Raw genomic sequence first — 26,333 nt, forward strand, 5'->3', positions numbered from 1 at the left:
AATCTTCACAGAGTCCTTTTGACCAGGCTTATAATCTCCACAGAGTACTTTTGACCAGGCTTATGATTTTCACAGAGTCCTTTTGACCAGGCTTATAATCTCCACAGAGTCCTTTTGACCGGGCTTATAATCTTCACAGAGTCCTTTTGACCAGGCTTCTAATCTTCAGAGTCTTCATCATCTTCCTCTATGTCATCAGGCAGGGGTGGCAGCTCGGGGTCATAATCTTTCTGTGCCACTGTGTCGGGAACAGAGAAGGCCCTGGACAGGAAGGCCCTGGACAGGAAGGCCCTGGACAGGAAGTGTTAGGAAACAGGGAGAGTAGCATTCTTATACACTGAGTGGACAAAACATTTCCATGACCTCGACTGACCAGGTGAATCCAGGTGAAAGATATGATCCCTTATTGACGTCACTCGCTAAATCCACTTCAATCAGTGTAGATGAAGGGGAGGAGACGGGTTAAAGAAGGATTTTTAAGCCTTGAGACAATTGAGACATAGATTGTGTGTGTGTGCCATTCAGAGGGTGAATGGGCAAGGCAAAATATGTATCTGCCTTTGAATGGGATATGGTAGTAGGTGCCAGGCACACCGGTTTGTGTCAAGAACTGCAATACTGCTGGGTTTTTCACAGTCAACAGTTTCCCGTGTGTATCAAGAATGATCCACCACCCAAAGGACATCCAGCCAACTTGACACAACTGTGGGAAGCATTGTAGACAACATGGGCCAGCATCCCAGAGGAACACTTTCGACACCTTGTAGAGTCCATGCCCCGACGAATTGAGGCTGGTCTGAGGGCAAAAGGGGGGGTGCAACTCAATATTAGGAAGATGCTCCTAATGTTTGTCAACTCAGTGTATATGTAGTAGTGGTGGTCGGTGTAGGTTGGAAGGGGAGACCTCCTTGTACATTTGGGAAAAGCCATGTATCTATCTATCCATACATGAATCTATTGATCCCACTGTCTGTCTGCCTGCTTGCCTGTCTGGGATCCGTCTGTCCATAGTGACAAAAACAAAACAGCCAATACAAGACATGACAGTTTAAAAAATCAATTTACGCAACATGAACAGTAACATTAACAGTATACATGTGAGCCACATTAACAGTAACAGTAACAGCAACATTAACAGTAACATTAACAGAAACATTAACATTAACATTAACATTAACATTAACATTAACATTAACAGCAACAGCAACAGCAACAGCAACAGCAACAGCAACAGCAACATTAACATTAACATTAACATTAACATTAACAGCAACAGCAACAGCAACAGCAACAGCAACAGCAACAGCAACAGCAACAGCAACAGCAACAGCAACATTAACATTAACATTAACATTAACATTAACATTAACATTAACATTAACATTAACATTAACATTAACAGCAACAGCAACAGCAACAGCAACAGCAACAGCAACAGCAACAGCAACAGCAACAGCAACAGCAACAGCAACAGCAACAGCAACAGCAACATTAACATTAACATTAACATTAACATTAACATCAACATCAACATCAACATCAACATCAACATCAACATCAACATCAACATCAACATCAACATCAACATCAACATCAACATCAACAGCAACAGCAACAGCAACAGCAACAGCAACAGTATACGTGTGAGAGCCAGGAACAAACAGGCCGTGAAAGCTATCCAAATAAACCTGCAGTGAAGTCCTGGCTGCATCTCAAATGGCACTACCAGGGCCCATATATATATTTTTCTGTCATTTTAGCAGACGCTCTTATCCAGAGCGACCTACAGTTAGTGAGTGCATACATTTTCAAACTGGCCCCCCGTGGGAAACGAACATCACAACCCTGGCGTTACAAGCGCCATGCTCTACCAACTGAGCTACACGGGGCCCTCATATGCAGTAGGATGACATTTGGGACACACACCTGGGTTGGCAACAATCCCTCGTTAAGGGAGCTCCACACTGCAGCTCTGGAAAACTAGACACTGTGTGTCTACAGTGTAATTGGACCAGTTATAACACTTCCAGGATATGAGTTCTGCCGAGGTGCTGTCTGTAACAGGGTAGAACTGTGGAACCGTCTTGGCCAGTTGGTTCCCAGGTGTGCCTCATTGTAAATAAGGGCGTGGCCAAGGTATAAATGTTTGTGTCATTATTTACGTTGACATTTTAGTCATTTAGCAGACGCTCTTATCCAGAGAGACTTACAGTTAGTGAGTGCATACATTATTTTATTTTTCATACTGGCCCCCCGTGGGAATTGAACCCACAACCCTGGCGTTGCAAACGCCATGCTCTACCAACTGAGCTACATCCCTGCCGGCCATTCCCTCCCCTAACCTGGACGACGCAGGGCCAATTATGCGCCGCCCCATGGGTCTTTACATTTTAGTCATCTAGCAGACGCTCATACTTTTCATACTTTTGTCATGCTAGTCCCCCGTGGGAATCGAACCCACAACCATGGTGTTGCAAACGCTGTGCTCTACCAACTGAGCTACCCAGGGATCCCATTTACTACGTGCAGGCTGGCGTACCTTGGGAGGACAGGAGTGGTGACTGTGGCTTAGACCAACTTGATCAGGAGAATGAATCTTGAGCGTGTTGATGGCAAATGTGGCTGTCACCACTAGTACACATTCCCCTACTCCCAGGGCACCCCTCCCTAGATATGTTGTGTTGCATTATGATTGTTGAGCCAGAAACCACGCTATTTATTGAAACTTTTTAAACGTTAAAGTCCAATAATGGATGTACCAATCTCACAGTGCCCGTTTAATCGCTCAGTTTGTTTCTCTGCCCGATGCGGACCAGCTGCGACTGTACAATAACCAACATTATTGGTGGTGTTCGCCTTGCTGTTAATGATGCTAATCCGTAGATGTTATTAATAGCAGATGAAGGGACAAACAACATTTCACGGCCTGGATTAATTTATCGTTTGTTAGTAGCAATTATAGGCAATACTGAAACGGCACCTGTTGACTAGTCAGAGGCATGTGTGTGTTTGCATGCAATAAAATTAACATGAGGAACGGATTACTTTCATGTGTCTCTAAGAGAAACAGAACGAGTGATGGGTTTGACTGAATGACGGCCTGACATTACTAACTTCCATATCTCTATGGGAGACTCACCTTGATGTGCCGGTTGGATAGCAGGCTGATCAACTCTAAACCTTCCGCACTGGCCACTCAGACAACTGACAGAGAATGGGGAAGTACTGACACACACACTGGTAAACGCAGTGTGCAGCCCCTGATGTAACAATGAGGATGTCGCGTGTCGTGGTGAGATGTCTAGGGTGATACTGTTGTAACTTTATTGCTTCAAGACAGTTGCAATGTTCCGTCGTTGATTTTGCCACGGGAGGGAGCAACAGCCTCCAGGGAAAACACTAATTCAAGATGTGTGCGCGCACCAAACAATCCATTAGTCTGCCTGAAGGTCATTACTTTCTGCTGTGAGCAAACAGTAGCCATTTTGAAGAAAAACAGCTATTTGGTTTGGCCCCTTCAGTAGACATTGATGATTTAAACCAGGCCTGGAGTGGCTGTCTAACAGGAAGAGGAATGGGAGGAGTACATGGGATGGGGATAGAGAGGAGGAACAAGGATAAGGGAGGAGGAGGAGGAGGGGGGTATTGGAACCTTAGTAAAATTAAATGAGTAGGCATCGACAGCATCTATCTTTACCACATGTTTACTGAACTCTGCGCATGTTAGACACAAGTATGGGTGCCCACAAGGGGACAAACTACAGAACAGCAGGGTAGGGGAGTGAGATATATGGAGAAGGTACTTAAGAAATATGAGTAGGGTTGAGAGTTAAAGGGGAGGGAGTTAAAGGGGTGGTCCTCTGTGGCTCAGCTGGTAGAGCATGGCGCTTGGGTAGTGTGTCACGCTCGTCGGGAACAGAGGAGGACCAAGGCGCAGCGTTGAATGCGAACATATTTATTTATATAATGATCACACGATCAAAAACAACAAAACGATGACGTGACAGTCAATGGTCAAACACAAACCAACACGAACAAGAAACCACAATGAATGAATGCCTAACGGCTACCTAAGTATGACTCCCAATCAGAGACAACGAGCTACAGCCGTCTCTGATTGGGAGCCACCCTGGCCAACATAGAATTAACAACAACTAGAACCAACACACATGAAAACTCACACCCTGGCTCAACATACTAGAGTCCCCAGAGCCAGGGCGTGACAGTACCCCCCCCTAAAGGCGCGGACTCCGACCGCGCCAACCAAATACCACAGGGGAGGGACCGGGTGGGCACTCCGCCTTGGCGGCGGATCCGGCTCCGGGCATGATCCCCACTCGCTCTCTAACCCCCCAAAGTACCCCTGGTCCGGTCTGGCCCTGCTGACCGGAGCTGGACTGCACACTGGTGGAGCGGATTGCTCTAGCTCCGGCGTGAAGCAGCTGACCCGTGCTGAACCAGGCACCAGTGGAACAGGCACGGGCTGTGCCGGACTGACGACGCACACCACTGGCTTGGTGTGGGGAGCATGAACGGCCCGAGCCGGGCTGACGAAACGCACCCCTGACTTGGTGCGGGGAGCAGGAGCGGGCCGAACCGGGCTGACGAAACGCACCACTGACTTGGTGCGGGGAGCAGGAACGGGCCGAGCCGGGCTGACGAAGCGCACCACTGACTTGGAGCGGGGAGCAGGAACGGGCCGAGCCGGGCTGACCAAGCGCACCACTGACTTGGTGCGGGGAGCAGGAACGGGCCGAACCGGGCTGACGAAGCGCACCACTGACTTGGTGCGGGGAGCAGGAACGGGCCGAGCCGGGCTGACGAAGCGCACCACTGACTTGGTACGGGGAGCAGGAACAGGCCGGACCGTACTGGGGACACACACCACTGGTCCTACGCAGGGATCTGGAATGGGCCGGACCGGACTGGTAACACACCCCAGTACCTCTCGCCGTGCCTCTACACCTTCCATCCCCTCTTCGACCAGTGGCCCCCGTAACCTGGCGGCCTCCTCTGCCAACCCGCTGGGCCGCGGTCTCCTGCTGGCCCGTCGTCCACGGCGTTAGCCCCCCCCTAAAAAATTTCTGGGCGTCTCTCCTACCCGTGGACCAGGTCTCCATGTCCCTCGCATATTTATTTATATAATGATCACACGATCAAAAACAACAAAACGATAACGTGACAGTCAATGGTCAAACACAAACCAACACGAACAAGAAACCACAATGAATGAATGCCTAACGGCTACCTAAGTATGACTCCCAATCAGAGACAACGAGCTACAGCCGTCTCTGATTGGGAGCCACCCTGGCCAACATAGAATTAACAACAACTAGAACCAACACACATGAAAACTCACACCCTGGCTCAACATACTAGAGTCCCCAGAGCCAGGGCGTGACATAGTGGGTTCGATACCCGGGACCACTCATACACAAAAATGTATGCACGCGTGACTGTAAGTCGCTTTGGATAAAAGCGTCTGCTAAATGGCTTATTATTATAAAAGAGGATTATGGGAGTGGGAATATTCAGTGTCACTTTATCTTAGCATTGACATTAATTGTAGCCAAACTAAAATATTACACTTTGGGCTGAATGATCTTAAATGCTGAAAACTGTCCCTCATGATTTCACTCTGTAAAATAATATCCCTTTAAAACAAAGCTTTGCCTCAGATAGGTCATAGTGACATAGTCAATGGATATTCAGTATGGGGACCCTTGTACTATTGTACAAAATCTTTCTGTCTCTATATCCATTCTACTTCCAAACCGCCTCAACCTGGCGTAGAGGAGAGGGATTCAGGCTGTGCCATTACAGTACATCACAGACCATATACATCTGTCCTATTCATTATTACAGTAGTAGGTCATAGTGTGTAGTTGTGGAAATGCAAAAGGGATGTACACTGTGCACACCGTAGCAAAACGTTTCACAAGGGAAAACGAAGAGATGAGGCAAAGGTCCAGGCCATCCCTCCCCGTTTCAGCCTGAGTTGGTTCCTAGTGAATACTACCCAGTGCATCCCTCTTGCGTTTCCATAGCTACACACTATGACATACTGTAATTGTACATGATAAAAGTTATCAGATATCATTAGTATAACATAACTGTAGCACTGCCGTGACATCACAGTAGTTAAAGCAAGTTTCACCTTAACCAGTCGGTGGAATCTCCTTTCTATGATCACGCTTTTTAGAAACGCAATGTCCTCATTTCTGTCCATTATAGATTTCATCCCAGAGATCACCAAGGACAGCAGTTCAAACACACCTGGAACAAATGAGAGAAGAGTTAAATACACACACACACACACAGCGGTGTAAAGTACTTAAGTACAAATACTTTAAAGTACTACTTAAGTAGTTTTTGGGGGTATCTGTACTTTACTTTACTATTTATGTTTTTGCCAACTTTTACTTTTACTTCACTACATTCCTAAAGAAAATAATGAACTTTTTACTCCATACATTTTCCCTGACACCCAAAAGTACTCATTACATTTTGACAGGAAAATGGTCCAATTCACACACTTATCAAGAGAGCATCCCTGGTCATCCCTATTGCCTCTGATCTGGCGGACTCACTAAACACAAATGCTTTGGAGTGTTGGAGTGTGCCCCTGGCTATCCGTTAATTTAAAAAACAAGAAAATGGTGCCGTCTGTTTTGCTTAATATAAGGAATTTTAAATGATTTATACTTTTACTTTTACTTTTGATACTTAAGTACATTTGAGCAATTCCGTTTACTTTTGATACTTAAGTATATTTAAAACCAAATACTTTTAGACTTTTACTCAAGTAGTATTTTACTGGGAGACTTTCACTTTTACTTGGGTCATTTTCTATTAAAGTATCTTTACTTTTACTCAAGTATGACAATTGAGTACTTTTTCCACCACTGCACACACACACACACACACACACACACACACACACACACACACACACACACACACACACACACACACACACAGATGCAGTCCACCTGCATTTACAAGAGGGTCAGTGGGAGGGTCATAAATAACCAGTCAGAGCAGAGGACAAGGTCAGGGGTCATGAGGGAGGAGTCAAACGGTGTCAGAGGTCAAACCAAGGGTGTGGTGAAAACATCAACTAGGGGAGCCCATGTAAGGCATTCCCAAACAGACCATCTTACACATCTACATGTCTTCCTTTCCTTTACACACACACTGGTCTAGTCTGACTTCTGGGGAAATGATTCATGCTGTGCAGGTCACTGTCAGACAAACACACACCTCCAAATGTACCTCCTTGTCCAGTACAAAGACTCAGCAGACACCTTGTCTGTGGAAAGATAGTATTGTGAGAATGTTGATATCTGCATGCAGCAGTGACATTTGGCTGTATTTACTCATCCCTTTATTTTCTATCAAGGAAAGTATTTTTTAGAATTATCAATCGTCTGCCTCACAAATGTATTAGATATGTACTGGTTGACCTACTTGGATAGCGGCAGTGGCTGGCACGTCATCCTAAACAAAGGACTACAGAATTAGGATCTAACCTAGTATCAGAGATTACATTTACTGGGGCATAAGGTGAACCTGTCTTGTTCTGTGGAGTCTCAGTCTCAGATATTTAATTAAGTGTCCGACAATCTTTAAGGAGTAGAAAAAGGAAAGAAAACAGCTGTGGTCCGAAAACGTGTTCCGTTGTATGGTATTGCTGCCACCAAGTGGATAAGATAGGCTATGACATGTCCAGTTGCACAGTCCAAATAGGGTAACACTCACCAGAGAGAAGGTGAGGGTCCATTTGAACATACACATGCAAACAGAATGAGAGACAAACACACAGTAAAAGCAATCAGAGCCAGTCTGAACCAGACAGTATTAGCCCAATGCGACTTTCACCAGTTTCCCTCCACATACAAGTTTCCCCATTAGTTGTATATCGTTGGTTCCTTTGGATCTGAGTGAACTAGACCAGGCATTGGTCATCGAGGCCAGATAAAGGGATGGTCTGATGTCTCCTCACCATTAGGCCTATACAGACAGACAGACAGAACAAGGATGCAGAAAGACCGCATCGGTCCAGATCAGTGGGCTATCCAGAACAGGGGCAATCAAAAAAATAGTATATCAGGGCAGCGTTCTTACTGGTACTGAAGGGCCAGTGTATGTGGCCTTTTGTCTCTGCCTAGTGCTGCGAAATTAAATTAACTAGCAAGACTTGGGTAGAATGGGTAGTGCTGTGCACAGCACTTGGACGAATGGAAACCACTAGGGTAGCGGCAAGGGGTTGATTTATAATTCTGTAATGTTGCATTGGGCCCTATGAAAGTTGTTTAACTTTAGACTATCTGCCATACTGGGCAGGGCAGGGGCAGGTGCAAAGACCTACCACTTTTTATCATCTAATTTTATTTGACATGCACATTCTCATTTAGGTGGGCTTTGTTGTTATTTCAACCACTGTAATTCCTCCGTGTCCACCTATCTAGGTGAGACAGATATTTGTGAGACTGCATTGCAAATAATCGATTAGCTAAAGGGTTTGCGAACCTTTGTCGACATAGGAGTATCCCGGAAATAGCTAAGTGCGTGGAGGCGGGGCTGATCTCATTGCTACGCCTGTTTCCTTTCACTGGCACTGCACAGAAGAGATTGTGCAGTTTAGGCGAGCAAATAATGGACCAAAGGCCTTTTTCAACATAGTGTAGCTATCTACTGTGTAAATTTAGTTGCTGGCTTCCCAGCTGGCTAACTAAATACCGAGACATCACCAAGATCAATTAACTGAAGACGAGAATAATATTTTGTTGTCCGTAGTTCACCCCCTCGCACACACACATCAACACGGCATTGATGGTAATGCATACAAGGAAACAACCGAGACTCAGCGATGGGTAAACGACAATACATTTTGTCACTTCTCTTTGACAGCTCTACCATTCCCTTGAAATAATCATGTTAGCTATGTAGCTAAGTGATTAATTTATCTAGCTAGTTACAACTAGCTAACTACTTTGTCGCTAGGTAACTACGTTAGTTAGCTAACGTTAATAGCTACAGTAGCTAACTAGCTAGGATAATATTTTTGCAGCATCAACATTTCAAATCTGTACCTATAACTTGGCTAAATTTGTTTTCCTATATTTCAGGTGTAACGACCGAAGGGATTCACAACCCAATCAGGTAAAGCAAGTGAATATATTACGCTAGCTAGCAAGTGTGTGAGCTAGCTAACATAGCCAGCTAGCTAACTAACGTTAACTCGTAAGCTAGGCAGGCCTTCGCCTGGCTTTAGTTTTGCAACTCACAAGCCAGGGCTCAGAATTGTCCAAATTACTTAACGTTAGTGAACACAAGTTGGGCTACAAGTAGTTAGTTAAATTACCTAGCTAATAATGTTGAACAATAACTAATAGTTAACCAACTAGCTAGCTGCCGACTGTATTTCCCTTGACGTAACATTAGCTAACTAGCCAGCTAGTCGTTAGCCAACTAACGTTAGCTAGTTATGTTTATTTTTACGAGATAAATAGCTAGCTAGTTAGCTTAAATACAGTCCTTGATAATAGCTAGTTAGATAGCCAATGGAGCATAACCATCTCTTATGTTAGCTATATATCTTGATAGCTAGTCTGAATACTGCATAAAGGATGGATTTATTAACCATCTTAGCTAGCTCGATGCGTAAAATGGCTCTAAAATTGCAGTATGATAAATGTAGACAAAAATAAGTGGGATAAGGAAGCTAGTTAGCTAGCTGTGCAATAAAAAACGTTACAAAAGGTTGTGCGTACATAGCTAGGCAGGAATTAAAAGTACAGCACAATCAATGTCAGGAGTGGGAAGTAGGCCTACAGTATCATGTGTCAGTGGGTTGGAAAGGTGTTCATCCAAAAATAGTTAACTTTGTATTGCTGTGTTGACTGACACTAGCCTATTTGTATTGCAGACCCACAAATCCCAGCCCAAGAGTCAATCTACCACCCTTCACCGTCACGATAAAATGCGAGATGGTTTGTCAGATCCTACACCACCATTCAAAATGCTCCGGCACTCAGATGAAAGTCCAGTCAATAAGCACAGTGATGGACACAGCAAAACAAAAACATTTCACACACTCCGAGGCCAAGATGGTGGTAAGCCCAAAGAGAACCTAGTCACACACGTACAGAAGATGGTATTTTCTCTGTATATTTGTCAACAGTACTTTGCATTTTGTAGCGTGGTTGTGCACAGAGAAGCTTGCTTTGATTAGCCAGTTCAGATATCCTAGCCTGGTCCTAGATCTGTTTGTGCTGGTTAGCCATTTCCTGTGGGCCTTGTTATGCCAAACAACCCTAAGAGTTGGCTATACAGCACCACCATATCTGGGACCAGGCTAGAAATAGCATACATCAAACTGTTGATATACACTGTTAATTGGGCTATTTGAAAGCTCTTGGACTACTTCCCCACACATGACACCTGCTCAAAGCGTACATAGCTACTTGAGTACAACAAGAAGTTGAGTCTGTAAGGCCCAATTCACGACTGAAGATATCCACACACCACTGTTGGTCAAGGCTATACACAGACATCAATGCAAGATTAACATAAGTTATGTTGCTGAAGTTCCACAGGGGCTTTATTTTAGCTAGTTAACTTGTCGTCGTCTTGTCAAATGAGAAAGTATTGTAGAATGCTGAAACCGCCGTGCACCTACCTAGGCTAGCTACATTGGTATGATTCTCTTGCGCACTAAAGTATACATGGTACGTCATGAAATGGAAAACTGCTGTAAATTCCATGGTACTGCAAACATATTTTGTTTAATGGATGGGGGGTAGCCTAGTCTGTCATGTCTATGGTTGCTAATTGTGTGGTATTTTATTTTTGGCATTTAGCAGACGCTCTTATCCAGAGCGATTTACAGTTAGTGAGTGCATACATTATTATTATAATTTTTTCATACACCAGGCTGTGGTTATAAAACATCATGGACCTCTGAGTCACAGGACAAGCTCAGCGACTGCTTTGGTCATATACATTGATATTTTAATTTGTAGTCATTGTTTACAGTTCAGTTTCGTGTGACAAATGATCTCAATCGGCTCTGTCTGGATATTGTGTAGAGGATGATTGTTCTCTGGTGTTTTGTCTTCATCGTAAGTGTTCTTGTAAATGTTCCCAACATATCGTTTCTTTTAAAGGGCCCAGCTGCTCTCCGCAAGAGAATTCTCACAACCACAGCTCCAACTTGCACTCAAATCAAACCAAGGCATCAGACACAGTAAGATACTTCGTTTTTTCTTGAACAAATGATTTCTGAAAGTAGGCATACACCAGGCTGTGGTTATAAAACATCATGGGCCTCTGAGTCACAGGACAAGCTCAGCGACTGCTTTGGTCATATACGTTTATATTTTAATTTGTAGTCATTGTTTACAGTTCAGTTTCGTTTGACAAATGATCTCAATCGTCTCTGTCCGGATATTGTGTAGAGGATGATTGTTCTCTGGTGTTTGTCTCCATCCATCCTCAAGAAGTTGATGATGAGAATATGTCCTTAAAAAAAAAAAAATCCCAGCACACTGCAGTTTTAGCCAACATTCAAAACCAGAAACAAACCCCTCCCCTCATCTGCAGAGAAACAATGGACTAGAGTTACTTTCTCATTGAGTAATCAGCCCCTGGAACTGAAGGGTTAGCTCAGCATGCACTTGTGTCAAGAAATTACCGGATGAATGCCTCTGAGCCTGGCCCAGTAGCCAAGTAAAACTGCTAGCCTTGTTGGGCACGTCCTCCTAGCCCCAGCTGTAAATCTCAGGGTTGGCAGGGTAACACAGATATGCAGCGTTTCAGCATATAGGCATACCCCCCCCCCCCCCCCCCCGACAACCACATTTGACTGAGGAGGCAGACTAGCCTAAATAGTGTGCAGGATCAGCTTGCTTTTATCAACAGCGCTAGGGCTATAGGCTCACTTCCTGTATTTACATCTGGAAGTGAGAAAAGGCTCACAATGGCCGTAAAGAGACTTGAGGCCTTAAAACATTGCTTTATTGTATTCAAAATATTTGTGTCTTAACTCCAAATAAGGTTAAAGTGTTATTCCCCCCCCCCCCCATATAAACCATAGAATGGTTCTAAGTATGAGAAGCCCAACATTAGGCCTAATACTTTATTGAGCAAGGACCCCCCCACACCGGATTTCACATTGGAATCTGATTACTAGCCACTAGCCTTTACCCTGACTTTCCAAATGTAGGCCTACTTGAACCGAATGTCTGTGCACTCTGCTAAACCTACCCTAGTGTTAGTTAGTTAGTTAACCTATTTGTCGCGCCTTCTTCCCTCAGCCTCACGAGCCTGCAGACGACTGGTCGGAGCACATCAGCTCCTCGGGCAAGAAGTACTACTACAACTGCAGGACTGAGGTCTCTCAGTGGGAGAAGCCCAAAGACTGGCTGGAGAGGTAAGGACTCAACTAATGGATAAACAGTCTCTCACTGGAGAGGGAAGGCCTCGACTAATGGATAAACAGTCTCTCACTGGAGAGGGAAGGCCTCGACTAATGGATAAACAGTGTCTCACTGGAGAGGGAAGGACTCAACTAATGGATAAACTGTCTCTCACTGGAGAGGGAAGGCCTCGACTAATGGATAAACAGTGTCTCACTGGAGAGGGAAGGCCTCGACTAATGGATAAACAGTGTCTCACTGGAGAGGGAAGGCCTCGACTAATGGATAAACAGTGTCTCACTGGAGAGGGAAGGCCTCGACTAATGGATAAACAGTGTCTCACTGGAGAGGCAAGGCCTCGACTAATGGATAAACAGTGTCTCACTGGAGAGGGAAGGCCTCGACTAATGGATAAACAGTGTCTCACTGGAGAGGGAAGGCCTCGACTAATGGATAAACAGTGTCTCACTGGAGAGGGAAGGCCTCGACTAATGGATAAACAGTGTCTCACTGGAGAGGCAAGGCCTCGACTAATGGATAAACAGTCTCTCACTGGAGAGGGAAGGCCTCGACTAATGGATAAACAGTCTCTCACTGGAGAGGGAAGGCCTCGACTAATGGATAAACAGTGTCTCACTGGAGAGGGAAGGCCTCGACTAATGGATAAAGTCTCACTGGAGAGGGAAGGCCTCGACTAATGGATAAACAGTGTCTCACTGGAGAGGGAAGGACTCAACTAATGGATAAACAGTGTCTCACTGGAGAGGGAAGGCCTCGACTAATGGATAAACAGTGTCTCACTGGAGAGGGAAGGCCTCGACTAATGGATAAACAGTGTCTCACTGGAGAGGGAAGGCCTCGACTAATGGATAAACAGTGTCTCACTGGAGAGGGAAGGCCTCGACTAATGGATAAACAGTCTCTCACTGGAGAGGGAAGGCCTCGACTAATGGATAAACAGTCTCTCACTGGAGAGGGAAGGCCTCGACTAATGGATAAACAGTGTCTCACTGGAGAGGGAAGGCCTCGACTAATGGATAAACAGTGTCTCACTGGAGAGGCAAGGCCTCGACTAATGGATAAACAGTCTCTCACTGGAGAGGGAAGGCCTCGACTAATGGATAAACAGTGTCTCACTGGAGAGGGAAGGCCTCGACTAATGGATAAACAGTGTCTCACTGGAGAGGGAAGGCCTCGACTAATGGATAAACAGTCTCTCACTGGAGAGGGAAGGCCTCGACTAATGGATAAACAGTGTCTCACTGGAGAGGGAAGGCCTCGACTAATGGATAAACAGTGTCTCACTGGAGAGGGAAGGCCTCGACTAATGGATAAACAGTCTCTCACTGGAGAGGGAAGGCCTCGACTAATGGATAAACAGTGTCTCACTGGAGAGGGAAGGCCTCGACTAATGGATAAACAGTGTCTCGCTGGAGAGGGAAGGCCTCGACTAATGGATAAACAGTGTCTCGCTGGAGAGGGAAGGCCTCGACTAATGGATAAACAGTCTCTCACTGGAGAGGGAAGGCCTCGACTAATGGATAAACAGTCTCTCACTGGAGAGGGAAGGCCTCGACTAATGGATAAACTGTCTCTCACTGGAGAGGGAAGGACTCAACTAATGGATAAACAGTCTCTCACTGGAGAGGGAAGGCCTCGACTAATGGATAAACAGTCTCTCACTGGAGAGGGAAGGCCTCGACTAATGGATAAACAGTGTCTCACTGGAGAGGGAAGGCCTCGACTAATGGATAAACAGTGTCTCACTGGAGAGGGAAGGCCTCGACTAATGGATAAACAGTCTCTCACTGGAGAGGGAAGGCCTCGACTAATGGATAAACAGTGTCTCACTGGAGAGGGAAGGCCTCGACTAATGGATAAACAGTGTCTCACTGGAGAGGGAAGGCCTCGACTAATGGATAAACAGTGTCTCACTGGAGAGGGAAGGCCTCGACTAATGGATAAACAGTGTCTCACTGGAGAGGGAAGGCCTCGACTAATGGATAAACAGTCTCTCACTGGAGAGGGAAGGCCTCGACTAATGGATAAACAGTGTCTCACTGGAGAGGGAAGGCCTCGACTAATGGATAAACAGTGTCTCACTGGAGAGGGAAGGCCTCGACTAATGGATAAACAGTGTCTCACTGGAGAGGGAAGGCCTCGACTAATGGATAAACAGTGTCTCACTGGAGAGGGAAGGCCTCGACTAATGGATAAACAGTCTCACTCGTAAACATCATACTGTTCTCCTCTTTTCCCACAACTCTTCCGTTTCTACCCTAAAACTCAATACAGTCCAAAATGGCCGCGGGGGCCCAATACTACATTTCTGAACCTCATTTAATCGATTGAACTATAGCATGCTGAAAGGTCCCAAAACTCAGATTGGTAGAGTACACATTCTGACAGATGTCGGAAAATTAAATGAACACTCCCATACTGTATTCAACCAGCAGTTACGCTGTTTAATTAAAAGTAATCCTGACAATGAAATTCATTTTCTGTGTTTCGTTGTGTCCAGAGAGCTGAGGCAGAAAGACCCGTCTAAGAGAGAGTCCAACACGTTCCCTAAAGACCGGGACTACAGACGTGAGTCTGTGGACACAGCCACCACAAGTAAGTATGAAAACTACAAAGGAGGTGTGTATGGGAGTTGTTGTCTAGGATTCAGATACACTAACCACATCTGGATTTTGATGTATCTGCCTCTTTTAAATAATACTTTTTGTTGTTATAGTATGACTATAACTTTTGTGTGAAATCATCTTCATCTTCAGTCTTACAATATGGCCGTGTGTGGATGGTATGAAGTGACTTCATTTCCTTGTCCTCTCCTTCCTCTGCACTGATCTGAAAAGACTTGACAACTGTATGCGTTATGGCTATCACCTTTTCAATTAACAAAAAGGAGAGGAGGAAAGCAAGTCAGTGTGAACTACAGAGAGGTGCATCCTATACAGTGGGGAGAACAAGTATTTGATACACTGCCGATTTTGCAGGTTTTCCTACTTACAAAGCATGTAGAGGTCTGTCATTTTTATCATAGGTACACTTCAACTGTGAGAGATGGAATCTAAAACAAAAATCCAGAAAATCACATTGTATGATTTTTAAGTAATTCATTTGCATTTTATTGCATGACATAAGTATTTGATACATCAGAAAAGCAGAACTTAATATTTGGTACAGAAACCTTTGTTTGCAATTACAGAGATCATACGTTTCCTGTAGGTCTTGACCAGGTTTGCACACACTGCAGCAGGGATTTTGGCCTACTCCTCCATACAGACATTCTCCAGATCCTTCAGGTTTCGGGGCTGTCGCTGGGCAATACGGACTTTCAGCTCCCTCCAAAGATTTTCTATTGGGTTCAGGTCTGGAGACTGGCTAGGCCACTCCAGGACCTTGAGATGCTTCTTACGGAGCCACTCCTTAGTTGCCCTGGCTGTGTGTTTCGGGTTGTTGTCATGCTGGAAGACCCAGCCACGACCCATCTTCAATGCTCTTACTGAGGGAAGGAGGTTGTTGGCCAAGATCTCGCGATACATGGCCCCATCCATCCTCCCCTCAATACGGTGCAGTCGTCCTGTCCCCTTTGCAGAAAAGCATCCCCAAAGAATGATGTTTCCACCTCCATGCTTCACGGTTGGGATGGGGTTCTTGGGGTTGTACTCATCCTTCTTCCTCCAAACACGGCGAGTGGAGTTTGACCAAAAAGCTCTATTTTTGTCTCATCAGACCACATGACCTTCTCCCATTCCTCCTCTGGATCATCCAGATGGTCATTGGCAAACTTCAGACGGGCCTGGACATGCGCTGGCTTGAGCAGGGGGACCTCGCGTGCGCTGCAGGATTTTAATCCATGACGGCGTAGTGTGTTACTAATGGTTTTCTTTGAGACTGTGGTCCCAGCTCTCTTCAGGTCATTGACCAGGTCCTGCCGTGTAGTTCTGGGCTGATCCCTCACCTTCCTCATGATCATTGATGCCCCACGAGGTGAGATCTTGCATGGAGCCCCAGACCGAGGGTGATTGACTGTCATCTTGAACTTCTTCCATTTTCTAATAATTGCGCCAACAGTTGTTGCCTTCTCACCAAGCTGCTTGCCTATTGTCCTGTAGCCCATCCCAGCCTTGTGCAGGTCTACAATTTTATCCCTGATGTCCTTACACAGCTCTCTGGTGTTGGCCATTGTGGAGAGGTTGGAGTCTGTTTGATTGAGTATGTGGACAGGTGTCTTTTATACAGGTAACGAGTTCAAACAGGTGCAGTTAATACAGGTAATGAGTGGAGAACAGGAGGGCTTCTTAAAGAAAAACGAACAGGTCTGTGAGAGCCGGAATTCTTACTGGTTGGTAGGTGATCAAATACTTATGTCATGCAATAAAATGCAAATTAATTACTTGAAAATCATACAATGTGATTTTCTGGATTTTTGTTTTAGATTCCGTCTCTCACAGTTGAAGTGTACCTATGATAAAAATTACAGACCTCTACATGCTTTGCAAGTAGGAAAACCTGCAAAATCGGCAGTGTATCAAATACTTGTTCTCCCCACTGTATATCAAGCCAGTCTGAACTACAGAGAGGTGCATCCTACTACACTGCTCAAAAAAATAAAGGGAACACTTAAACAACACAATGTAACTCCAAGTCAATCACACTTCTGTGAAATCAAACTGTCCACTTAGGAAGCAACACTGATTGACAATAAATTTCACATGTTGTTGTGCAAATGGAATAGACGACAGGTGGAAATTATAGGCAATTAGCAAGACACCCCCAATAAAGGACTGGTTTTGCATGTGGTGACCACAGACCACTTCTCAGTTCCTATGCTTCCTGGCTGATGTTTTGGTCACTTTTGAATGCTGGCGGTGCTTTCACTCTAGTGGTAGCATGAGACGGAGTCTACAACCCACACAAGTGGCTCAGGTAGTGCAGCTCATCCAGGATGGCACATCAATGCGAGCTGTGGCAAAAAGGTTTGCTGTGTCTGTCAGCGTAGTGTCCAGAGCATGGAGGCGCTACCAGGAGACAGGCCAGTACATCAGGAGACGTGGAGGAGGCCGTAGGAGGGCAACAACCCAGCAGCAGGACTGCTACCTCCGCCTTTGTGCAAGGAGGAGCACTGCCAGAGCCCTGCAAAATGACCTACAGCAGGCCACGAATGTGCATGTGTCTGCTCAAACGGTCAGAAACAGACTCCATGAGGGTGGTATGAGGGCCCGATGTCCACAGGTGGGGGTTGTGCTTACAGCCCAACACCGTGCAGGACGTTTGGCATTTGCCAGAGAACACCAAGATTGGCAAATTCTCCACTGGCGCCCTGTGCTCTTCACAGATGAAAGCAGGTTCACACTGAGCACGTGACAGACGTGACAGAGTCTGGAGACGCCGTGGAGAACGTTCTGCTGCCTGCAACATCCTCCAGAGAACATTCTGCTGCCTGCAACATCCTCCAGCATGACCGGTTTGGCGGTGGGTCAGTCATGGTGTGGGGTGGCATTTCTTTGGGGGGCCGCACAGCCCTCCATGTGCTCGCCAGAGGTAGCCTGACTGCCATTAGGTACCGAGATGAGATCCTCAGACCCCTTGTGAGACCATATGCTGGTGCGGTTGGCCCTGGGTTCCTCCTAATGCAAGACAATGCTAGACCTCATGTGGCTGGAGTGTGTCAGCAGTTCCTGCAAGAGGAAGGCATTGATGCTATGGACTGGCCCGCCCGTTCCCCAGACCTGAATCCAATTGAGCACATCTGGGACGTCATGTCTCGCTCCATCCACCAACGCCACGTTGCACCACAGACTGTCCAGGAGTTGGCGGATGCTTTAGTCCAGGTCTGGGAGGAGATCCCTCAGGAGACCATCCGCCACCTCATCAGGAGCATGCCCAGGCGTTGTAGGGAGGTCATACAGGCACGTGGAGGCCACACACACTACTGAGCCTCATTTTGACTTGTTTTAAGGACATTACATCAAAGTTGGATCAGCCTGTAGTGTGGTTTTCCACTTTAATTATGAGGGTGACTCCAAATCCAGACCTCCATGGGTTGATAAATTTGATTTCCATTGATACTTTTTGTGTGATTTTGTTGTCAGCACATTCAACTATGTAAAGAAAAAAGTATTTAATAAGATTATTTCATTCATTCAGATCTAGAATGTGTTATTTTAGTGTTCCCTTTATTTTTTTGAGCAGTGTATATATATCAAGTCAGTCTGAACTACAGAGAGGTGCATCCTATATATCAAGTCAGTCTGAACTACAGAGAGGTGCATCCTATATATCAAGTCAGTCTGAACTACAGAGAGGTGCATCCTATATATCAAGTCAGTCTGAACTACAGAGAGGTGCATCCTATATATCAAGTCAGTCTGAACTACAGAGAGGTGCATCCTATATATCAGTCTTGTTCTTCCTTTCCCTCCACAGAGAGTACTTCAGGGGACAAGTCGTCCTCCAGCTCTACTCCTTCCCAGTCCTCTTCCTCCGCCAATCCGGGCCTGAACCAAGCCTCTGGCTCTAACCCCACCCCCTCCTCTTCCTCCTCCATGGTCCCCGTGTCCCCCTCTGTCCAATCCCAGGCCTCTGGCCTGCTCCAAGACCCCGCCCTCCTGCGGCAGCTCCTCCCAGCGCTGCAGGCCACCCTGCAGATGAGCAATGGCAGCATGGACATGGCCAAGATCAACGAGGGTGAGTCGCCAACACCGCATTTCTCCTGCTTGATCTTTAGCAGACCTGGGTCCAAATAGCTTATTGGTTTAAAAGGGAAACTCTGGAGTATGATGTCATTGTTATATCTATAGATGTAGCATAGCTATTGATAAAAGCCTTCGCTATTCTGAAATGTGAAACACACATTTGGATTCTCTGATGTCTGGAGTTATCATATGACGACAAAGCCAGTGGTTTTGGCTTCAGAAGGGACTTTACATAGCAGGTTAAGAGAGAACGCAGCAGGTTAGGAGAGCTGGTTAGGAGAGCTGACGCAGCAGGTTAGGAGAGCTGACGCAGCTGGTTAGGAGAGCTGGTTAGGAGAGCTGAAGCAGCAGGTTAGGAGAGCTGACGCAGCAGGTTAGGAGAGCTGACGCAGCAGGTTAGGAGAGCTGACGCAGCTGGTTAGGAGAGCTGACGCAGCAGGTTAGGAGAGCTGGTTAGGAGAGCTGACGCAGCAGGTTAGGAGAGCTGACGCAGCAGGTTAGGAGAGCTGACGCAGCAGGTTAGGAGAGCTGACGCAGCAGGTTAGGAGAGCTGACGCAGCAGGTTAGGAGAGCTAACGCAGCAGGTTAGGAGAGCTGACGCAGCAGGTTAGGAGAGCTGACGCAGCTGGTTAGGAGAGCTGACGCAGCAGGTTAGGAGAGCTGACGCAGCAGGTTAGGAGAGCTGACGCAGCTGGTTAGGAGAGCTGACGCAGCTGGTTAGGAGAGCTGACGCAGCTGGTTAGGAGAGCTGGTTAGGAGAGCTAACGCAGCTGGTTAGGAGAGCTGACGCAGCTGGTTAGGAGAGCTGGTTAGGAGAGCTAACGCAGCAGGTTAGGAGAGCTGACGCAGCTGGTTAGGAGAGCTGGTTAGGAGAGTTGACGCAGCAGGTTAGGAGAGAACGCAGCAGGTTAGGAGAGCTGGTTAGGAGAGCTGACGCAGCAGGTTAGGAGAGCTGACGCAGCTGGTTAGGAGAGCTGACGCAGCTGGTTAGGAGAGCTGACGCAGCTGGTTAGGAGAGCTGACGCAGCTGGTTAGGAGAGCTGACGCAGCTGGTTAGGAGAGCTGACGCAGCTGGTTAGGAGAGCTGGTTAGGAGAGCTAACGCAGCAGGTTAGGAGAGCTGACGCAGCAGGTTAGGAGAGCTGACGCAGCAGGTTAGGAGAGCTGACGCAGCAGGTTAGGAGAGCTGACGCAGCAGGTTAGGAGAGCTGACGCAGCAGGTTAGGAGAGCTGACGCAGCAGGTTAGGAGAGCTGACGCAGCAGGTTAGGAGAGCTGACGCAGCAGGTTAGGAGAGCTGACGCAGCAGGTTAGGAGAGCTAACGCAGCAGGTTAGGAGAGCTAACGCTGCAGGTTAGGAGAGCTGGTTAGGAGAGCTAACGCAGCTGGTTAGGAGAGCTGACGCAGCAGGTTAGGAGAGCTGACGCAGCAGGTTAGGAGAGCTAACGCTGCAGGTTAGGAGAGCTGACGCAGCAGGTTAGGAGAGCTGACGCAGCAGGTTAGGAGAGCTGACGCAGCAGGTTAGGAGAGCTAACGCAGCAGGTTAGGAGAGCTAACGCTGCAGGTTAGGAGAGCTAACGCGAGAGCTAAAGCAGCAGGTTAGGAGAGCTAACGCAGCAGGTTAGGAGAGCTAACGCAGCAGGTTAGGAGAGCTAACGCAGCAGGTTAGGAGAGCTAACGCAGCAGGTTAGGAGAGCTAACGCGAGAGCTAACGCAGCAGGTTAGGAGAGCTAAAGCAGCAGGTTAGGAGAGCTAACGCTGCAGGTTAAGAAAAGGGTTAGAATTAGCTAAAAGACTACAGTTGTCCGCGACTCGAACATGCAACTTTTGGTCCGTAGCTGTACTCCATCTAGCAACAATCGTTTTGATTCTGAGTGATATTTCAGAAGACATCCCATTTGGTTTGGTTTCTAGAGTTTCTCTTACTCTGACAGGAGCAGATATTGAATAGGCTTAATTCATCATATCGAGATTTAGGGAGCAACTCAATTGAGGGGAGGGGTTGGTGGGTCCTATTCCTGTGGATGGGCGATCCTGAGAAAATCGTTTCTCACCGACCACATGGGTTAGAAATATAAAATAATCTCATTAAACTGCCCATTCAATGACAGTTTTGCATAGCCTATATCCCTCAAACTCAACTCTGGACCTCCAAGCCAGTTCTACTGCATGTTTTCATTGTTCCCCTTTAATCAGGGACTGATTTAGACCTGGGACACCAGGTGTGTGCAATTAATTATCAGGTAGAACAGAAAACCAGCAGGCTCCGGACCTCGTAGGGTAAGAGTCCGATATCTAGTCTGTTCACCTCTTTTCTACAATTGCTTATTGTATAACGCTGCCTTTGAAAAGCACTGTCACTCAATAACCCGTCTCCTCCTCTCTTGATATTTATCTATGTGTATGGACCGGTCTCTGTGTGTTGCATACATAACACGTTTATGGGTGCCTGTATCTGTGGGTATGTTTCTCATTGTCCCGTGTGTGTTTCCCCCCCCCTCTCCTCCAGTCCTCGCGGCTGCTGTTACCCAAGCTTCCTTGCAGTCTATGCTTCATAAACTCCTCATCGCTGGACCGTCTGTGTTCAACATCACTGCTCTTCTTTCCCAAGCTGCTCAACACTCCAACCAAGGTATGGCCGCTGTCATCCCCATCACCTCTCTGTTAGCTAGACTGCTTTTACTCTAGTCCTTTCAGTGTCTCATGGTTGATATATACATTACGCTCTGACATTACAATTCTATTCAGATAGAAATACATTGTGAGGATTCTCCTATTGAATGTTTTCAGGGTAGCCGTTATTGTTGAAAGCTTTAACTGAAGATTTGACCAATAGAGTGGCGCAGTGGTCTAAGGCACTGCATCGCAGTGCTAGCTGTGCCACTAGAGATCCTGGTTCGTAATCCAGGCTCTGTCGTAGCCGGCCGTGACCGGGAGACCTATGGGGCGGCGCACAATTGGCCCAACGTCGTCCAGGGTAGGGTAGGGGAGGGAATGGCCGGCAGGGATGTAGCTCAGTTGGTAGAGCATGGCGTTTGCAACGCCAGGGTTGTGGGTTCGATTCCCACGGGGGGCCAGTATGAATTTTTTTTTGGGAAAAAAATTATGTATGCACTCACTAAATGTAAGTCGCTCTGGATAAGAGTGTCTGCTAAATGACAACAAAAAAATATATATCTCTCAAGAAGATGTATGGGCATCCTTCAGTTCAGGGCAACCAACGTCTGGTAGTTTGTTGAATAATCTATCAAACTTTTGCTATTGATGTATTTAACCAGGGTTGTCCTCTAAGCAAAGATAGCCACTGCTGTTCATTTAAAGTTTTGGATGCATAAGAAAAAAGCAACTTTTAGAATGACTTATGTCCTTATAGGCGTATATGTATAATGTAGTAATACCCTTTGTGTATGTGAGATGAAGGCTGTTCGTATTAAACATAGTACCTTCTTTGTCTTATTCCCCTCCTGGACACGAACCAATAGCGGCCCTGCAGGCAAGTCAGTCGCCCATATCGCTAACGTCGGACGCCTCCTCGCCCCGCTCATACGTGTCGCCCAGGAACGGCACGCCCCAGACCAACGTCCTTACCCAGAAACCCCTGCTCAGCATGCCTCCCGCCTCCTCCCAACCAAAGGTCTGCGCCTCCACGGAAACTGGAAACTTGTCATTTTAACCCTGTGATCTCAGTGTATCTCTTCCTCCCCCACCTCACCGCTCTTATCGCCGTCCTCCTCTGCTCTCTTCTCCTTCCCTCTTTCTTGCTTTAATTTTTCTTATTTTCTCCCTCTGCAGGTTACCCCAGCGAAACCAGGACCCGTTTCTCAGCAGGCTTCAGCAGAGAAACGTCCAGAGGACCCCCGAACTCTCCAACAGCGGAGGTAGTTTGTAATTCGTGGAATGGTTCTTAGTAGACACGCAACATTTAACTTGTATGCTCCCACAATATAAACAGCCTTATGAAATGGAAGTACAGCAATCCTGTTTGTATCCTTGTCAGAAGAATAGTATCACTGGTTGAGTGTCTTTTTTTTTTTTTTTTGTGGACAAACGTCCTTACGCGTAATGTCACCTACCTTTTGTGCCCCTGACCTAGTTGAGACGTAGAGGCACTTGTCTATATCCGGAAGGATTGTTTATATATGGGTAGTAGCAACTTATCCAATCCTTTCCAATCAAAACAGGTGTCTAGGTGTTAGACTAGAGGTCGTTTCTGGATGGCGCTATATTCTGTTTCCCCTGGTCCTTATACTTCTCTGCTGTCTCTGTCGTCCAGCATTCAGGGGAGTCCACCACCAGGACCTAACGCCACCGGCGGCCACTCGGTTCCCAACGCAGCCTCAGCCCTGACCAGCACTTCTGGCTCCTTCACTCCCTCGCTGGCCTCTCACTTTGACGAGAACCTCATCAGGCACATCCAGAACTGGCCCGCCGAGCACATCGAGAAGCAGGTAGGGCCTCCACTGTGAAGTGGGACAATGGGTTGCTCATTCAATGTTGAGTTAGTTGTTTAGAAAGGAATTGTCATGCTCAACTCAAAAGTTTGTAGTAGAATAAAGTATTTGGGTGCACAATGGGATGCTCGACGTAAGTGAATGTCGAGTTAGGAGTTTTTCTGTCTGTGTGTCTGTCAACTATATGACCAATCGGTTAAATACAGTCATCATCAAAATTATACCACACTGTGTGGATATAACCGTGATACACAGAAGTTGCTACTGTTGAATTAAGACTTGGACTAGTCATGCTTTGATGTTAGTAGGATATATGCATGTAATTGAGTTGTGTGCGTATTAATACGTAAAGGCAATTTATATTGCATTTAGTGTAGACAGCACTACCATACAATCAAAATTCGTAGATGGCAGTAGCTACACTTTCAACGCCACTCGGGTAACTTCCTGTTTGGAGTTGATTGAAAAGGCACAGCACTCTTTTCAGTTTTGATGAAAAAAAAACTGGGTTGCACCTCGTTGGTTGAGCACCCTCCACTTCTTCCCTGTTTGGAGTTGATAAAATAAAGGGCGTGGCTAGCTCGCTCACTCTTTGGTTTGGGATGCCATGTGGTAGTGGGATACTGTCATTTGGTTTGCTGCTGCTAATGGAGACCTGGTGGACAGATGAGGGAACCAAATCCCTTTGATGGACGTTTTTTTTAGTTGTAGTCAATATTTAGCACTTGCCTCTACTACAATGAGCTGAACTAACAAACCACGCTGGGGCTGGCCAGTCAGAAGCGGGAGAGGGTGAGCTGCCTGCCCCGGCACACTGGCAAGACATGCCCACTTAAACTTTTGCACACATTTATAGAAGGTTATGGAACCATTAGGCAGAACTAGGACCCTAGACAATGTGAGCGTAGGCTTTTTGGTAGTCTGACTGACCAGTAGTAAAATACATTTCCTTCTGAAGAAAGCTGACTTTTTTTCTCTCCCTTTTTTCTATTGAGATTTGACCTCAATACTTAAAGGTTCATGAGTTCAAAAAGTTTAACTTCGGTAAGACAAGCGTAGCAAATGTTAACTACGGAGTCCATTTAACTGCGCTGTACTGGATTAGCTGGTATAGCCAAGAGAAAGGTGAGTCCCATGAAAATAAGATCATCTGCACCCTCTCTCCCATCATCTTCACAAGGACGCAATTAATAGTGCCGCCTTTCTCTTTCAGGCAGCACGGTTACGGGAGGATGCCCACAACATGGGCAGTCTCCACATGTCCGAGATCTGCACCGAACTCAAAAACCTCCGATCTTTAGTCAGAGTGTGTGAGATCCAGGCCACGCTGCGGGAACAAAGGTAAGAAAATGACAGACACACACTAGGAATGCGTCTTCACGATACGTTGTTTATTTTCTTAAAACTGTCCCTTTCTATCTCCCGCTTTCTACCAGAATACTGTTCCTGAGACAGCAGAGCAAAGAACTGGACAAGCTGAAGAACCAGAACTCTTACATGGTCTGAGAACCTGTGTGGGGAGACAAAGGATGGTGAACCGCTTTAGGCTGCGGTCGGTGAACCGCTTTAGGCTGCCCCATGTGCCCCAGTCTGAACACTTCCGTACCGTCATGAACCAGAGGGCGAGTGAGGATACGGACAAGAGACTGGGCCTGTTGAAGACGTCATGGGTCACGCAATGAAGCTTACCACTGCCCAAGCCCCCGAAAGTGTAGATTTCGTCTAGGCGTCCAAGATGTAAATTGTTCTATGAAACCGCAGGCTAAAAGATTACAGAAGCCTTGTTGAGGTTTTCATGGACACCCAAACCAGTGGATTCTGAGGAACCTGCAGGTTATACATTCTTGTTACCTGATAAACTCGGCTGGCGCCCTTTGGATTTGGACTGTGTTTGTTGCGCTGGATAGCCAGTTTTGGTTGGGAATGCATCTTTTTCTCCTCAGACTTGTGGCTTAACTGAAGTTGAGAGTGAACTGAGTGGACTCTGATTGGCTTGAGATGTATGAATCGCCAACTGAATCCAGGAAGACTCAAACGCCAACACTTCTTCAGCATAGACTTGAAGGGCATTGCAGATAAGATATTAACCAGCCTGCAGGTTAACAGCATATTTTTAAAAGCCAACTTTATGATTCCTTCCAGACTCATATAGTTGCTTCTATTCAGTGAGGAATCCTGAATTTAGCAGTCTCAGTTCGCTGAGAACTTTTAAAAAATGTGAGCTGACAAAGATTCTTAGCTGCTTGATGGGAGTTGTCTGTCGGTCCACGCTCCCTCCCCCCTGGATGGGAGTAGTCTGTAGACTTACTTACCTGTGACCCCTCTGACGTTGGGCCAGGAGACTTCTCAGAACATACTGCCCCATGGTGTAACCTTTAGGTCACCTTCCAAGTCCCTATCACGAACCCCCCCCCCCCCACCCAATGGGATCCTACGATAAAGGGCAACATTCTCATCGTCCATGACCTCTGAATACCCTCAGAAGCGCACCTGCATCAGAACCTCCATTTGATCTGTAGTTGATCATTTTTCCCCCTCCGCTGAACTTTGATGTTTTTGTTTTGTAAGCTTCTCTGTTTTGTCTGCATCTTGAGTCTGCAAAATAATTCATTCCTTATGTGCAGTTTCTCTTGAGATTGTGAAAGGGTCTTTAGTTTCACGTGGTTATGTAAACCTAAATTATTGTTGCACATTATTAATTGCGTCCTTGTGAAGATGATGGGAGAGAGGGTGCAGATGATCTTATTTTCATGGGACT

The 26,333-nt window shown here is 46.4% G+C and overlaps 1 protein-coding gene across 1 annotated transcript; it reads left to right on the forward strand.

Annotated features, from left to right (window-relative positions):
• The first annotated feature begins 8,619 nt into the window (after positions 1-8,619).
• Positions 8,620-26,162, forward strand: LOC311147070 (WW domain-containing adapter protein with coiled-coil-like). Its single transcript, XM_084183688.1, has 13 exons — positions 8,620-8,876; positions 9,132-9,165; positions 9,932-10,118; positions 11,172-11,251; positions 12,321-12,436; positions 14,944-15,038; positions 18,858-19,118; positions 21,634-21,756; positions 22,607-22,758; positions 22,917-23,002; positions 23,398-23,572; positions 24,789-24,916; positions 25,012-26,162. Exons 1-13 carry the CDS (start codon positions 8,836-8,838, stop codon positions 25,079-25,081), a joined length of 1,548 nt encoding a protein of 515 aa, XP_084039814.1. The 5' UTR covers positions 8,620-8,835; the 3' UTR covers positions 25,082-26,162.
• Positions 26,163-26,333: the final 171 nt, after the last annotated feature.

Source organism: Coregonus lavaretus (genome assembly GCF_964263955.1).
Source record: "Coregonus lavaretus genome assembly, chromosome: 19".
NCBI lineage: Eukaryota > Metazoa > Chordata > Actinopteri > Salmoniformes > Salmonidae > Coregonus > Coregonus lavaretus.